This window comes from Muscardinus avellanarius (genome assembly GCF_963383645.1).
Source record: "Muscardinus avellanarius genome assembly, chromosome: 15".
NCBI lineage: Eukaryota > Metazoa > Chordata > Mammalia > Rodentia > Gliridae > Muscardinus > Muscardinus avellanarius.
The window spans coordinates 25,598,792-25,616,252 of record NC_137801.1 but is presented as its reverse complement, the minus strand read 5'-3'; the positions used below and the strand labels follow the sequence as shown (position 1 = coordinate 25,616,252).

Sequence of the window (17,461 nt, the reverse complement as noted above, 5' to 3'; positions counted from 1 at the left end):
CAACACAATATATATCTGCTTATCTTATGGTTTAATTTTCTATAGGTGGGTGGGGTTCTAGAGCATACCGTGACCTTTGCCATTGGCTCTCACACTTACGCTTTGGAGTCACTGGGGATTGTGATTAAAATGTACCTTACTGGGGCCACCCCAAGAAATTTTGTGGTGGTTCAGAGGAAAAGGGCCCTGGAACACACAGTCTAAATAACTACCCCTCCTGCTTCTGACACGGGTGTCTCTGATCTATGCTTTGTGGGAGAGAAAAGCCAACCCTCTGCTAGAAAGTAATTTCTAGTACTTAATTCCTGTTTGTCATTATGCTTACAATTCCAGAAGATGCTGCAAGAATAATTTCGGTAGCTCAAAGTGGTGTTATCAGATCATTTCCCTGGACTAGTATCTTTGAGGAAAGGGTTAAGACTCATATCAGATTTTTTAAACCTATAAAATATAATTTTTTCATATAACTTGTAATGGTACATTATGTCTACATGATGCCGTCAGAAAAAAATTACATAGCAAAAGCTGAAAGAAATATGCCCATGAGGTGAAGACACTCATGCGCTTGACCTTCTCAGCCCCTGGTTAGCTCTGATGGTCCCTTCCTGCCCTGGTGTGTGCCCGTTAGTGCCGGGCGGGGCTTTGCTGGGCTCACCCGCCCTCTTGGCGTGGGCTCCCTGCCTGGCCTCCTTGGTCTGTGAGTGACGTGGAGGGGGGGCAGCTCTGCCTAACTCCTGCCCTGGGCTCTTCCCATCAGGCTGTTGGGGAGCCGCCCCTCTTCCTGGCCGCCTCTATCTTCTTTGCCATCAAGGATGCCATCCGTGCGGCCCGAGCTCAGCACAAGGACTATAACTCGAAGCAACTTTTCCAACTAGACAGCCCTGCAACCCCCGAGAAGATCCGCAATGCCTGCGTGGACCAGTTCACTACCCTGGTAGGATGCTGCTCTATTGTCTACTCCCTCCAGGGGCCGGGGATAGGCAGGCAGACTGCAGGGAAAGGTTCTGCAGAGAAGAGAGAGGTCGCTGTCCTTCCAAACTGGGCGGCCCTGGGTCACTGGGTACCTTCACTATGTGGTGTGTGAAGCGTTCACTTGTGCTTGGAAGGAAATCATGAGAGACCCCTTCTAACCTGCAGCTTGTAGTGGGGCCTCCCTAGAGATGGGGGTAATGTGTGACATAATGTCATCACTCAGACGTCACCATTTTTTATCTAGTTGCAGGAATACTTGGGAGGCTGAGACAGGAGGATCTCAAGTTCGTGGCCAGCCGCAGCAACTTAGTGAGGCCCTCTGCAACTTAGTGAGAACTTGTTTCCAAATAAAAAAATAAATATGGCTGGAGGCGTAGCTCAGGGTTAGAATGTCCCTGGGTTCAATCCCTAGTACCACACGCAAAAAAAAAAAAAACCAACCAACCAAGCAAACAAAACTAAATCTTGTTAGTCAGTAGCATTTTAGGAATCCTTCTTTGATAAAGGCACTGTGTGAGTCCCTATAGAGGAGAAATCTAATTAATGAGATCAACCACATTTATCTCTTGATCACCCTGCCTTATGCTGATCCTGGGGACATAGGTGTCCTTGAGGACCTCGCAGCCTTTTGGAAACCAGGTGGCTACATCATATGGTGATTGATTATCACCATGGAGGGGTAGGTAGTAGAAGAATACCATGCTCATGGAAATCACTCCGGGAAGCCCCCGTGTGACGCTTGGACAATGCCTGGCACAAGAAGAGAGAGCTAGGGCTGCCTCCTCCACTGCTGGGCTTCTGAGTTGTGCTGATGCAGTTGCCACACACATAGCACTTCCCAATGGCCTTTGCAGCCACACCCCTCTTGCGTTAGCAGAACTGGATTTTTCCTGATATTCAGGCTGGGTTTCCTCTTTAAAATTTGGTGGGCCTCTGGTTTTAGCAGTAAACTGGGTACCCAAACTCTTCCACCGTGGGGCGGGGGTAGAGGGCCCCCAGGGGAGGCACATCTGCCATCTTGGTCCTCTGCACTGAGGGTGAAGGAGGCGTAAGAATCTGCAGCCAGGCCATGCTCAGGTCTTCCTGGAGCCCAGCATGGGAAGCACACAGACCATGTGCAAACTCACAGGCCACGACGCTCTCATGCCTGGGCTGTACCCAGGGCCCAGCACTCCCTGTGGCCAGGGCTGACAGCTGCCAGAACCCCATTTCCTGGACAGAAATGGTGCTGCGTGGCTCCCGCTTAACTTGCACAGGTTGCAAGATTAGCTTCTTGTAAACAATCTGACGTGAAACTCAATCATTTAAAGAGGCCCTCTGAGGCCTCCGACCTAAAACAAAGGTTCTTTTCTGTGTAACAACAACCCAGAGACTTAAAATCCTTGCAATGGATTTGCAGGAGCAGCAGATTCTGTGAGTCATTTGTGCTTTCTAAGGACTGTGAGCACCACTTGAGAAAGGACCACTTCTAAATTGTGTATTGTTGCATCTCTAGAGCCTGAGGGAATGGCTGCCAGATGGAGCGAGCTCAGAAAGGGAAAATAAATGAATGACTAGGAAATTAAGGGGTCCTGCCCTGGAGCGTTGCCAAGGGCTGAGAGTATAGAATGGCGTTTGGTCTTGGAATGGTGGTAGGCAGTGTGTGTGTGGGGGGAGTGGGGTTCTGGGAGGGCCACCATCAGAAGACCCTGGCAACTGGACTCTGTTCCTTCCTAGTGTGTCACTGGCGCACCCGAGAACTGCAAACGCTGGTCTCTGAGGGTCTGAGGGGAGCGTCCCCAGCAGCTCTCGTACTGCGGCGAGGCGTCCACGGAGCAGGAAGTTGATACTACAGAACCCGGATCTATCCAAGCTGGATGGCAGAGCTATGATGCAGCAGGATAGCATTTGGAAGAAACTGGAATGCTTTTGAAGATTTTGATCACAAAAACATGATTTGTAAAGATAATGATGAGCAAATTCAGCTGTTAGTCCTAAGTGACATCTGCAGTCAGGGTCATTTCAAGTCTGTTTTAATCATGGATTTGGGATAGGCTTAGAAAGGGTTTGTGCTGTGGCGCACTCACTGGACCGCCTGTGTAACCTCAAGTGCTGATGGCGCCTGTCTCTCCAACAGGATTCCCACAAACCTCCAGAAGCTTAAACCAAAGACACTCTAAATCATTGTGCCTTCCTCAGAAAGCCTTTTCTTCAAAACAATGAAAGTCATATTAGAAGCTCAGCCCCACACTCAAAGTTTGCAGTGAGGCAGAGGGCGAGATTAAAACCTCTGACCACCTTTGGGTCATGGGAAACAATAAAGAATGACACAAGTGTAAGGTTACTTGAACCCAATTTTATTCGGTGGCATAAAGGAAGATTGGCCTATCACACAAAAATCTAACCCACTCAATTATTGAGCACCTACAGTGTGCTAGATTTCTTCCCTTCCCCCTTTGTGTATTTTTTTAAAATGGATCAGGTTTAAGATTCTTTTTCATTTGATGTTAGAGTACTTTTCACCTAGATATGATGCTACTGAATCCATTATCAGCCCAAGGAAAGAGAGTTAAAGACCCCGGTGTTCACCCCAGCTCTGCCTTTGCCTGTGTGACCTTGGACTGTCATTTTCCCTTCCCCTGCTTCATTTTACTGTGAAATGAAAGGTTTGGACTGGAATAATCTCTCCAATCTTCTGCTCTCAGTCTATAAATATATGACCTGAAAACTCCAGTTATATAAGGGCTCTAAGCTATCAAAGGCTTGGCTTCCTTACTATATGCAGTGTCTGGGCCTAGTGAACTGCCTAGGATTCATCACATCCTCGCAGTTGGTAAATAACAGGGTGAAGACCGACACCCGTACGCTGCCTCAGCAGGGGCAACATGGGACTGGGTGGACAGGTGCCAGTGTTGCCGGCTCTCACCGCCTTAAACACCTGGCCTGCCAGACACAGTCCACGGCCTGGACAGGGAGGGAGGACGGTGGAGACGGTGCAGTGGAGCTAGTGCTTGATGTTGGTCAAATGAAACTGCCAGCTAATTGGCGTGTGAGAACACTTATTAGTCATCGCACTCACACCATATGCTGGTGTCTTCTACATTGTAGCCAACCTTCATTGCTAAAAGGCATATACCAAACACACACACTCCTTACATGCACACACACTCTGTTACAAAAGCCCCTCTTCAAAGTATTAAAAATGCACGGTCTCTTTTACAGCATGGTAATGCTGACAAGCTTTAAAAGCTGAGACAGGTGAATCCCAGGTTCGAGGACATCCTCAGCAAGCAGTGAGACTCTCATCAACCTAGCGAGACCCTGTCACAAAATTAAAAAAAATAAGCCCAGCATGGTGGTGCACTCTTGTAATCTTGGTACTTTGGAGGCTGAGACGGGAGGGTCGCAGGTTCTAGGAGAGTCTCAGAAACTAGTGAGACTCTCATCAACCTAGTGAGACCTTGTTTCCAAATAAGAAATAAAATTGGGCCGGGGGTGTAGCTCGGAGACAGAATTCTCCGGGTTCAATCCCCATTACTACACACAATAAAATAAAATTAGAAAAACAAAATAAAATGGGGCTGGGAGTATAGCTCAGAGGTAGAATGCCCCTGAGTTTAATGCCCAGTAACACACACACACACACACACACACACACACACACACACACACACCACTACCACCACCACCACCAATAAAACCTATCATGTATATACAGTGAGATGTGCAGGCCCATTCAGATGATTTTCTGGAATGTTCCAGGTTGGAGCCTGAGACTTGTCACTTGTTACTGAGGTTCTCAGGGACTCAGAATTCCCATCCATCGTGCTCTTTGGCACGAGGCAAGAGCAGAGTGGTCATGAAAATCCAACTGCCAAGCGCTTCGTGAACTAAAAGCAAGTTCCACTGTGTTCTTTAGAGGCCCTGCCCTCTTCAGATTCCTAGCCTGACCTGGTACCTTCATCTGTAAGGCGCCTGCAGCCGGTGGAGCCAGGCACCTTGGTCTTTTTGGGGCCCACAGGCCCACGGCCCACACTGCCTGCAGTTTGGCACTGCAGCCTGCAGAGGGCGGTAGAAGATTGAGCAAGAGATGGGAATCTCCCGCTGGCCCAGCAGCACCGCCTGGCATCTGTGGGTAGTTAAGAGAGAATTGCTTTAGGATCTCAGAGTAGATCAAATGTGCTCCAGGGCCTCATCAAGAGCTGGATTTGCACCTGGAAAGCTGACAAGCCGTCCTCAAAAGAGCTCTTTGAGAACATGGGTCAGCTGTGGGGGTCTGAGCTCCAGATGGAAGGCTAGCAGGAGGGAGGTGATTCTTATTTTTTGAGCAACCACAAGGTACCAGGTGCCAAATGCTTCATCTACTGGGTTTCATTTAATCCTCTCAGTGGCCCTAAGGAACAGGTAACCTAGCCCACGAAAGCACGTGAAGGAGGCACCCCGCCCTTAGCTGTCCCTGAGGGCTTCCTTGGGAGAGTTACTTCTGCTTACTTATGAGTGTGTACACCACAAGCCATGGGCACCTCCCAGGCCTTGCAGGGCGTCCATCTGGGAGTCGATGTTTCTGTCAGAGTGGACCATGCTGAGCAGCCTCGCAAAGGCCGTGAAGGCACTATATCCACTTGCAGGCAGCGTTGGAGTGCTTACGTTAATACTGCTGCCCGGCTGAACTCCTGTCAGGGCAGCTGAGGAGTCACATCCTAGCCCATGGCTAAGGTGGCTGGGAGGCCAGGATGGGGAGGACAGGATGGAGGTCACAGGAGGAACCCTGGGCAAGGGATAAGGACAGAAATAGCCCTGGCTGATTGATTTATGACTGGGAACATCCCGGGCCCATGATAATTTTATCTCTAGCTGAGGGGGAACTTGGCAACCCGTCCATGTGCTGCCTGTTTGGGCGGCTGGGACAAGGCTATTCATAACTTGCAGCTTCCTTAAATTGGCAAGGCCTGACATTGCCCTGGTGCACCCAAGGCCCGGGAGCCTGACCTTTGATCTCTGTCCCCAAAAGTCGAGGACATGTGCCTAAAGCAGGAGACAAATGCTTGACCATCTTGTCACCTGAAACAAAGCAGCCTGCTGGTAGATGTGGGAGTGCCGGGCTCTGCTAGAGGGATCTGGGGTCATCTGCCCTTGGACTGCTCTGTCCTGGTTGCACCTGGTTCCCTAGACCAACTCAGCGTCCCAGAGCTAAGAGGACCATCAAGCTTGGCCCTTCTGTTTTTTTTTTTTTGTTTTTTTTTTTTTTTTTTTTTGTGGTACTGGAGGTGGAACCCTTCTACCTCTGGGCTATACTCCCAAACCTATTTTATATTTTTTAAATTTGGAAACAGGGTCTCTTAAGCCAGCGAGGCTGTCTTTGAACCTGCGTGATCCTCCTGTCTCCGCCTCCCAAGCGTGGGGATTACAAGCATGCGCCACCACGCCCGGCTGGCCCTTCTGTTTTAAAGATAAGACACAAAAACCCACGAAAGGGGGAACTGACTTGCCCAGGGTCCCATGGTCTTCAGTGGCAGAGCCAGGCTTGCCACAGGCCACAGGTCCTGGTCCACATGGTTTATTTTATTATTTTTCCTTTGTACTGGGGAGTGAACTGTGAGCATTCTACCCCGAAGCTTCCACTCTCCAGCCCATTTTTTATTTTGAAATAGTGTCTCACTAAGTTGCTAAGGCTGACTGCGAACCTGTGATCCTCCTGTCTCAGTCTCCTGAGTACTTAGATTACAAGCGTATGCCACCAAGCGTGTCTTAATGAAACTATGCATCCCTTCGGCAGAGGCACCTTCCCTTATGAAATTTTCAAGTCGGAGAGCTGGGGGAGGTGACAGAAACCTAGTTATGCAGGTTGAGATGGAGGCGTAGAGAGCTTGGGGCCCTGGATGAGCGCTGCGGCTGGGAGGGACAGTTGCCTTCTGCGCCTCTCTGCCTACGCTCCTGTGGCAGGGTGCTACATTGGGACGCTTCCCTAAGTGCACAGGTGGGGAGCAAAAGAGTAAGTGCGAAAACATCCCCTCATTTCAAAGTGAGGTGCTAAATCATCTCAGCAAGGCTTGCAGAGGGGGTGGCTGGAAACCCATTTGCCACCTATAGCGTGTCACCCGCCTCAAAGAAACAGCTGTGGAATGTCAAGTTGGAGAAGTTGGGAAGAGAAGAGAGGTTTTCTTTGGAGATAGCAAACTGTGTATCCTCCTTGCCAAAAAGGACAGGGGGCGTGTGTGTGTGTGTGTGTGTGTGTGTGTGTGTGTGTGTGTGTGTGTTGGGGGTGGGCAGGGAAGGTGGAGCTTCCAGTGGGCCAGGGGGAGGGCTGGGCCAAGGGATCTGCTTGGTGCAATGTGATCTCAACAGAGGGAGGCACTGTCTGGTACCCTAGGATCAAAACAGTACAAGGCCAGCTTGCTTCAGTGAGGCCCCAAGGATGCTCCTGTCCCCTGGCCCTGCCTCCGCCTCCCCCCACGTCCCCCCACACAGGGAGGCTGCTAAGGAGTTCTCAGTTGTGCCTTAGCACCTGGGAATGAGACCAAGGGTCCTCTCTCTGAGACTGAATCCTGAATGTTGGGAGGAGAGGCAAAAACTGAGGTCCACAAGCTGATCCCATGGTTCTGACGTGCTCCCAGAGCACATGTGTGAGACTCCAAGTGGACGTGGCATGTTCCCTGTAGTTGTAGGACTGACTGAGGTCCCCACTTTCTGCTGCCCATCCTCTGGGGGCTGCCTGTATTTCTCGAGCTTTCCCTGTGCCCCTCCACCAATGGGAGAAGCCCCTCCAAGCCCTCCAAGCTTCCAGGCTCTCCAACACTCTGCTCCCCTCTCCTCCCACCTGCCCATCTCCATCCCATCTAGCAGATCCCATCCCTGCTCAGCCAGCTGTCCTAATCCATGAGCTGTCGACGGAGTGTTGACCAGGTGCCTGTGTGTGCTGGGTTCCTCCTCCTGCAGGGGTTGTTTCCAGAGTTCTGTCTGCTTTCTGGGGCACGACCTTTTCTTGCTTTCTCACCTAGACTACACTGAGCACCGGCCCTGAGGCTGTGATCTAGCATGCCTCCACCACAGCTCACTCTTAAAATCCAAGTATAGCAGGTGTGGACGGCCCCAGCCTTCTGCTTCTTCTCTGCTCTCTTGTCCCTTGGGCAAGCTTCCTGGCTTCATTGTACCTTAGTCTTTTCATCTGTAAAATAGGCATGGGTGACCAACAGCCTTGCTGGCTGTTATGAGGATCAAAAATAAATAAATAAATAAATAAATAAATAAATAAATAAATAAATGGGTGAGGTTGAAAGGGACTTTGTGGAGAGTGGAATTATTTTTAGGTCTTTGTCCAGGGGGGAAATAGGAGTAAGCTCTCCAAGACTCAGGTGGAAGGGAAGATAGATGAATGAGCCAAAATCTCAACCATGCCAAGGTGCGGGATGGTGGGGAACAGGAGGGGCCTGGATAGCTGTGGTCTGAAGCCAGGGAGGACCAGCCCGCATCTTTATATTTGGCAGCAATGACAGTGACTGATTGTCATGTCTCGGTTTCTCACACTAATGTGATTTTTCCAGCATGCTGGGCTGGATAGGAGGGCCGGCTCTCAGCTCCCCACAGTGATCAGGTTGGGGAAAAATAGCCCATCAGCCTCACCCAGCTGTTTTCACAAACCATTATCCCAACCTGCGGACCTATTTATTTTGTATATTCATTTACATCTTATGTTCTGCTGCATGAGCATTGTAGGAGTCTAAGCATGGAAAACACTTTGGATATCTTACTTTGGCACATCAATTTTTTTTTTAATGCTGACAGTATTCATCATCGATTAGCTATTCATTTTTACATTTGTAAATGTTCTTCGGGCCCACATGTCAATTCCTGACTGCCATAGAAGTCCATTTTGTTACACAATAACTATCTAGGTAGTGAGCTATTCCTCTGACAAAAACTTAGCATTGACTACACATGTGGTGCTGTGATGTGCTCTGCAAGGAAAATAAAGGTGAACCATCTTCATATGGCCCCGAGAGGCACACAGTCTAGTAGGAGAAATAGAACCTGTACAAAAATAACCCCGAGGTCAAGTAGCCCAGAGCAATGGCTGAAGAGACTCAAGAGCAGAGGGCTGAGGAAATTCAGAGGAAGGACCCCTTACCTACAGATAGGAGGAGTCAGGAGGTATCATGCAAGTGACATCCATATTGACACTCAAGGAAATACTACAGTGAAATCCCTGAGACAGTTAACTTTATAAAGACAAATTGCTTACTTAGCTCATATTTTGGAGGTTCGAGTCCAAGAGTGGGTAGCCCTACTCTGGTGAGGGCAGTGCTCATGGCTGGAGCATATAACTGACTAATTCGAGTGCTCACATCTCGAGCCAGGAAGCAGAGAGAGGGGGGTGACCAGTGGGGTCCCACAACCCTCATCAGGGGTACACCCCCAATGACGGGAGGACCTCCAGTAGGCCTCCAGAGGCCCACCACTGCCCCATGCTGATCCTGGGTACCAGGCCTTTAACATGTGGGCATTCAGGAGACGCTCATCCAAACCATAGCAGTGTATTAGTTTTCTATTGCTGCTGTAACAACTTACCACAAATGTTTACAGATTAAAGCAATGCCGGTTAATTATCCCTGGAGGTCAGAAGCACAGGTACAGTGTGGCTCCACAGGCTCCTTTGCTTAGACTTTTACAAAATCAGGGTGTCAGTGAGGCTGTGTTCTTTCCTGAGGCTCTGGGGATGCATCTGCTTCTGAGCTTATTCAGGTTGCTGGCCTGACTCAGTTCCCTGCAGTTGTAGGACGGAGGTTTCCACTTCCTTGCTGTGTGTCTGATGGGGGCCTCTCATACACCTCATGCTTTCCAGCAACAGCTGCAAGTTCCTCCCATGCTTCCAACGTCTGCCCACTTCTACCTAACTGCAACTGGAGAGAGCTCTGCACTTTTGCAGACACAAGTCCTTAGACTGGGCTCACCTGGATAATGCAGGCTCTTCTCCCTGTTTTAAGGTCTGCAACCATAATTACACCTGAAAAGCCTCTTTCGCTGTGCAGTGCAACTTCTAAAACCCAGGGATTAGAGCAGGGACATCTTGGAGGAGCCACTTTCTTGCCTACCACAGAATTTATATCTGGTAAGCCATGCTGGAGGGCTCGCTGGGCAGAGGGAGTGGAAAGGACAAAATTGTGGAGGCAGGAAATGTGTAAGGAGCCATCGTCTCCGAGAGTGCGAAGCAGCCAGTATGTGTGCAAATTCTCGTGCAGAGTAAAACCTTCTAGAGGAGATACCAAAGCAGCCAGACTCCTGGCCTAAGGCGTGTGGGGCGGTCAATGCTACTCCCATCCGCTCTGCAAGTGAGAAGGCCATCGTAGCATTTCTACACTCCCCGTCCATGTTTGTTTCCTCAAGATATATCAGTGCCAAGATGGGCTCCTTCAATGAATGGCTTATATTTAATATTCCATCAGAAGAATGTACTAATGACCCATAATCCCAACACTCAGTGAAACGGGGGTTTCTTGAGAGAAAACCCGGCGAGTTCTTGTCTTCGGTGAGCGAAGAATGACACCCGCAGACCTCAGGAAGGGGAGTAAAAGGTTTATTGGAAGCAGCAGGGAATGGGGTAAGGGTGGCTGAACACCCCCAAAGGGGCTGGAACTCTGGGTCCAGCAGCTGCCTTCAGGACAATACTTGAGAGTAGCCCAAGCCGAATTGCCTTCAGGTGCAGGCTGCTTTCTTCCGGAGTCCAGGCGGTTAGAACTCCGGGGTCCAGTAGCTGCCTTCAGGGTCACTACTCAAGTGTCGCCCGAGCCAAGTGCCCATCAGTTGCAAACTACTTTCTCCCAGAGTCCACACGATCTGCCAGAAAAGAGGTACAGGTCACCCCTAGGGGCCTGGTCAGCCATGATGTCCAGCAGAGGCCTTCAGGTCACTACTCGAGAGTCGCCCGAGCCACATGCCCTCAGATGCACTCTGCCTTCTCTCAGGGCCAACACGACCTGACCTGCGAGAGAGAGAACAGCTCCCCAAAAGGGGAGGGGGTCCCAAGCGGGAAAGTCCCCCTTTTTGCCATCTGACTGGCCGATGCCTGACCGCTTGCAAGTTCGTTTTGGTTAGGGTGACTTGGGATTCCAAGGAGAATTTTCATAGGGCATTTGCAAGTCCTTTGAAGGGTCTCCTTTCAGGAATGCCAGAGTTGCTGGGTGGGTTTGTTGATTAGGAAACTCAGGATGGCTTTGTGAAGCTCTGGCCTTCTTATCTCTGAGCCTTTGGAGTTTCAGGCATTTGTCGACCCTCAGGAAACTCAGGAAATTAACTTTTTTTCTATCAAGGCCTTTTCCCTATCTGCCTATTTCCTTTCTATCTCCTCATCAGGACAACTTTTAATGCTTTGGTGTTTGGTGAGATGCCTTTAAGACTTGACAGTATATCCACCCGGCTTTCCACGTCTATTAATATTCTTCCTCAATGTTATTTTTAATGGGTACACAACTTTCTATTGTATAGACAGCATCTTGGTTTATTTAATGCATTCTCCCAGTGTTGACATTTGGCCTGCTCCCAAGTTGTTTTACTATCATCAAGGCTGAGCCGAACATAACAAGAATTGTTTTTATGGACATGTTAAACAGGATGTCATAAGACCCTTGGCAGGAATGCGGAGAGGAGCCCGGGTGTAGTTACAGCTGGTAGGGTGACTGGCCTCTGTCCCAGTTTCCTCATGGGGGGCCTCTTGGCAGAAACGCTGAGTCCTGCTTTGTCCTTAACTCAATCCAGCTGCACCTGAGGGCTCTGAGTGGGACCCTCTGGAACACAAAGAAAAGGAGCCGGTGTTGTTACGGGGGAGGAACATCAGAGCACCTGCTGTGGAGTGCAGTTGCAGGGGGGCACAGGCGGGAGGCTCCATGTGTGGGGTTGGCAGGCTCCTGACCTTTGGGAGAGGAACCGCCAGGGAGGCGAGTTGGAGTTTCTGGGACCCTCTCTGGGGAAGTTGTTTCCTTTGGAAGAAAGAAAGCAACAAAAAAGCCTGTTGCTTCATAGGATGAGAGGAGAAAGAACAAAGCCTTGCTACCTGTTGCAGAGGGTGGGGCCAAGAACGTGCTGCCTGCACCTCCTCCAGCCACCTGAACACACTGGAATAACTATATTTCCTTAGTAATCTCCTCTGGAGGGAGGAGATGGACTGGGAAGGGCACAGGGGATCTTTCTGGGGCACTGAAAACCTTTGCACGTTGATGGTGTGGGCTATATATACATCTATCAAAACGCATTGACTTGGTGCACTTCAGAGCTATGCAGTTCATGGTATGTAAATGATCCTTCATTTTTAAATAAAGTATTCTAGATTTGCAAGATCTTGCTGTAGTAATGTTAACATAAATGATGTAAGGCAGAGTGAAAACAGGAAGGCAGGCCCCAAGAGGCTGTTCAGGGCTGGGCCCCTGAAGGAGACCACAAAGGAAGGGCCCCCTTGGAGCGGCCTCGTTCTGACCCTGAGCTCTCTCATCTATAAAAACCCAGCATGGCACCCTACAAGAGACAGGGAGTGGACATGTGAGAATCATTTTGGAACCCACGGGAAACTTTCCAGGAGATCTGCAGCCAGCTCTGGGCAGCTTCTCGGCTCTGCGGTGTTCCCCATGGGGAGGTAGGGAGTCAAGAAGCCCTTGGGAAAAGGGGAAAGAAGGCAGGGGCTAGGATGCTGCTGACTGCTGATTTCTGAGGGTCAGAGGAACCTCAATCTGTAAGCCAGGCTGTGTCTGTCCAGGGTGGTGCCTGAAGGCAGCGTTAAGTGGAGAAGAACTCTGTGAGGGCTGAGGCAGGGGCCTGAGGAACTGGGGCCTGGGCCCTAGGATGCAAGAAATATTTTTTATTTACTCCTTTTTGTTTTTATTTTTGACTTTTTACCCAAGGAAATAAAAGGAAGGAGTCACAGCAGCTATACATAGTCCCTGGCTTAGGGCAGTTTGAACATCTTTGCCAGGACTCCTCCATTCCCTGCTGTACTTTACACTTTCACATGGAAAATGAACCTGATTACTACAGTGAACTACCCATCTGAAGCAAAGTTTGGAGGGATTACATATGCACACATCTGCTTTACTTTTGAGGTTATTTATATTTGAACCATAGACTGCATGTCTTAGACTCTAGATATCAGGAACACGTGGGCCAAAATTTGTGTTGATGTCGATCTGTGTTCCTATATACAGTAGGGCTCACCATACTGCCCATAGCAAATGCACCAGCCACAGTTAATCCACAGTAGTGAGCCATTCACACATTCCTATTAGAGATCAAGAAAAGCGGCAGCCAAGGAAAATCACGACCAATTTGAGACAACAACGATGGTCCTCTGATTACAGCGAGCCTTCGAAACACGAGTGGGGACTTGCCACGACTTTTGTGGATGTAGACCCCATAGAAATCTTCAGGATGGCTTGATACTATGTGGCCACCTTCTCTTCTAGTGGTATGTTGGGGTCCACTGTGAACCTGTGACTGTGTGTTAGTCAGCTTCTCATTGGTGGGACAAAATACCTGAGATAATTCACTTAAAAAGAAGAAAGGTTTATCTGGCTCCTGGTTCAGTCCACAGATACAAACCAATACAAGCTGCCCAAGAAGGAGAGTGGGGTCCATTCTACAACAGACTCCCCATGCACCTGCTCTTCTAAGAGCATTCCCAGGACTGGAGTCTCTTTGAACTCTGGGTGGGGAGGCGGGTCTGGCTGGCTGGTAGAGCCAGCCAGCAGAAACACAATAGAGAAGGGCCCAGACCGGGTGGGCACTCTATGCTAGAGGAAGTTTTAGTTTGATCTTTGAGTTGTGACAGCTTAAAAGAAACTAAAGATTTCTTAGAAATAGGGACTGAGGGACTGAGTCAGGGCCAGAGAAGCAGCGTGGGAGGGAGGGGGCCATGGAGAGGGACACAAACACAGGAGAGGTATAAAGGGAAATGAGCGTGCATGCATGTGGTGCCTATTGCATGCCAAGGGCTGTGCGTGTGTCGTCCACACGGTCCTTTTAACAGCACCCTGTGGTAGGCAAGCATGTCCTCTTTCCACGACAGGAGGCGGTGGCTTCCCAAGGCTAACTAGCAAAGCCTAACGTACGGAGGGCAGGGCTTCGTTCCAGACCCATGTTGCTCCTGCACTATTGCTTTCCACACGCACTTCCTAAGATAAGCAAATGATGTGCAGCCACTCCGTCCATCCATTGCGCACCCACCCATTCATTCACCACGAGGGAGAGTGCCTACTAGGTACCACCTGAAAGGTTCGAGTCGCCCTTGCCCCACAGGGGGCAGGGCCAGAAGTTAGGAGGTGGAGCTCTGCGATTCCGGGAGGGGACCAGGCCTCTCGATGAGAGTTTGGAGAGGAGCCCGAGAGGGAGGGATGCACTCTCCCCCTGCCACCAGCCCCCGCGGCCACGCGGGGGCTGGAGGCCGATCTCCCACGAATAAAGACATCCGTAATACCGATTATGGATCTCCGCGTGTCTCTATGCGACTGGGGGACACCCCAATCTACCTTTCACCACCCAGTGAGACGGGCTGGGGGTTGGTGGGTAAACAGAAGACACCATCCAAGACCTTCATGGTAAACCATCACACACTCAACTGTAACTTTGCGGGCAGTTGTAAGAACGAGAACTGCAGGGTCTATGAGAAAGCAAGCAGGGAATCTTAATTTAGCCTGGAGGGTCAGAAAAGGGCTCTGTGGGAATGTGATATCTCAGCTGACACTTGAAGGATGGGAAGGAATGATGGGAAGAATGTTCTGGAAATTTGCTGTCCAAAAGTTTCTGTGATGACAGAAATATTCTGTGGTGTGCTGTGGAGCATGTTAGCCAGCCAGGCACATGTGACTGCTGAATGCTTGATATGACCGAGGAGCTGAATTTTAAGTTTTGTTTTAGTTAATTTAGGTGTACATATTTAAAAAGCTGCACGTGGCTGGCAGCCATTGCATTGGGCAGCACAGCTCTAGAACAAATGGAAAGTCCAGGTACAGGGCCTGCCCTGAAAAGAGACTGGGCAGCTTCTAGAAGGCTGAAGTGTGATGGAGCAAGAATGAGAGGAAGGGGGGGAGCTGGGCACTCGAGGGAGCAGGGCGGAGGGTGTGGGCTCTTGAAGGATCAGGGCTGAGTGTGGGTCGCATGACGGGCTTTCAACTTGACTGCAGTGGCGAGGTTGGTGAAGGGTTTTGAGAAGAGGAATAACTTGGTCAGTTTTGTTTTACGATCACATTGCACCCTAGCCAAAGGATGCTAGGGGGCGAAAGTTGGAGGAGAAAAACCAAAGAGGAAACACTGTCATTTCCTAGGCAGCAGATGTTGGTGGCTCAGCCGAGGGTGGAAACTGGGGAAATCAAGAGACATGGGTGGATGCGTATTCGTTGTAAGTTTCAGGCGGAAGGACAGAGCATAGTTCTAAAGGGGCAGAATCCAGCAGCAGCCTAGACATGTTGTCTAAGATGGTGGCTACCATCCCAGGTGGCTACTTAATTTTAAATGGATTAAAATTAAATGAAAGTTTAAACTGTCGCCTCAGTTACACTAGCCACACTTCACATGCTCAAGGACCACGTGAAGATAGTGGCTGCCATTATTGGACAGGGCAGCTTTTCCCGAACATTCCCATCATTGCAGAAACTTCTACAGGAGCGTGCTAAAGTCACTTGAAAAAGGATTTAGAAATGGATCTAGAAGAAATCAAAGAGGCCACCAAGTTCAGCACCCTCACCGCAGAGAAGATGAGCTAGAGGACATGCAAGACTCACTTTTGTCCAGGGGTGGGGATGGGCGCAGAGGTGAGGACCCAGGGAAGGAGAAACGGAGGAGAGGCCCCTGGGAGTGTCAGGACTGCTTCTGCCTGAGGCCACTTCACAACGCGTGGCAGCCTGGAGAAGGAAGGGTGAGATATCAATGACAACATTAGTATTTCCAGCGACCATGGCCCGTGCTGGGGACTCAGAGGAGGGACCTTTGTTCCTTCTGCAGAAAAGAATATGCAACACGGTGGGGAGCCTGGAGCAGCCTCTCCAAAGAAGTGCTGAAGAAGTGGGATCCAAAGAAATACTGGAGGCTGGCACTCTACACACAAGGCTAGATCCCAGGAGGTCCCTGTTGGCTCCAGGGAAGCAAAAAGAAGAAAAAGAAAAAAACGGAGATAGCAAGGCCTCCTGGGGACTTGGTAATTCTGGAAACAGTGAAGCAAGGTCAAAGATCCTAGGGAAGACAGGGAAGCCTTGTGTTCCTGCTTCTGAGCTCTGGGTAGGGGCCAGGCTGAACTGGATGGTGGAAGGGAAGGGGCAGCCCAAGGTACAGGCCTGGGGAAGAGACGAAGGCAGCAAATGAAGGCACAGGTCTAAGCCCGCAGGATCCCCCAGGACCCTGGTTTGCTAAACCGGGGACAAGCTGCACTGTGCGACCCTGGGCTTATGTCCACCCCTCCTCTGGCTCAGGCTGCTCAGGGCTGTAGGACTCAGGGTCACGGGCCTGGAGGGGGGACCCCATTCCACCTCGATGGTAATAGTTTGTCCTGGCCAACCTTCAGCATTTCCAGTGCCCTGTACTTCCTTGGCTCACGGGCCGATGAGCATGACTAGAACATATGACGCATCTTCCACTCAGCCCTTGGATTTACATACCCTGGACTTGTGTTGTCATTACAGTAGAGTAGGAACGAGGAAGGCTGCCACTGGTTGAGTGCTGATTATGTGCAGGGCGTGGTGCTAAGGGCTTCAAGTGCATTTTCATCTCCATTTTACCAATGAAGAAAATGAGGCTCTGGAAAATCATAGTAAATATGGCCCAACAACCATCCTCTTTGGTATATACCCACATGAGTTGAAGACTTATAGCCACACAAAAACCTGCACAGGGAGGTTTTTAGCAGCTTTATTTACAATTGCCATGACTTGGAAGCAACCAAGATGCCTTTCAATAGGTGAGCAGATAAACTATGGCACATAAGACAGTGGACTATTATTTAGCATTAAAAGGAAATGAGCTATCAAGGCAGGAAAAAACATGGAAGAAGCCACTTAGTCACAGGATGAAGGCTATCCTATATGCTGAATGATTCAAGCTATATGACATTCTGGAAAAAAAAGAACTATACAGATAATATAAAGATCAGTGGTTATCAGGAGCCTGGGTCCAGACAAGGATAAATAGGTAAAAAGCATGGGGTGGGGGGTTTGAGGGTGGTGTTCCTACTCTGTATGATACTGTAATGGTAGGCGTATGTCCCCACACACTTGACAAGCACCATAGAATGTACAATTCCAAGAGTGAGCCCTCATGTAAACTACGGTCTTTGGGTGATAATGTGTTAGCGCAGGTCCATGGAGCATAACAACTGCATCACACTGGTGGGGGATGTTCATGGGGGTAAGGCAGCATGTGTGGAAGCAATGATATGTGTGAATTCCCTATGCTTTCCCCTTTGAATCTAAAACTGCTTTAAAAATAAAAGTCAATATTAAAAATAAAAGTGTTGGTACCTGTCCAGGTTGGCACTGGGACCCAA

The 17,461-nt window shown here is 49.7% G+C and overlaps 1 protein-coding gene across 1 annotated transcript in view; it reads left to right on the top strand.

Moving 5' to 3' along the window:
* The window catches only part of XDH (xanthine dehydrogenase), a gene marked incomplete at both ends in the record, with an annotated part of 74,284 nt that extends 71,545 nt beyond the window's left edge, over positions 1-2,739 (top strand). Inside the window, 2 exons of the mRNA XM_080710972.1 lie at positions 758-934; positions 2,689-2,739. Coding sequence (XP_080567098.1) covers positions 758-934; positions 2,689-2,739 — 228 coding nt within the window. The remainder of the gene's footprint in view (positions 1-757; positions 935-2,688) is intronic.
* Positions 2,740-17,461: the final 14,722 nt, after the last annotated feature.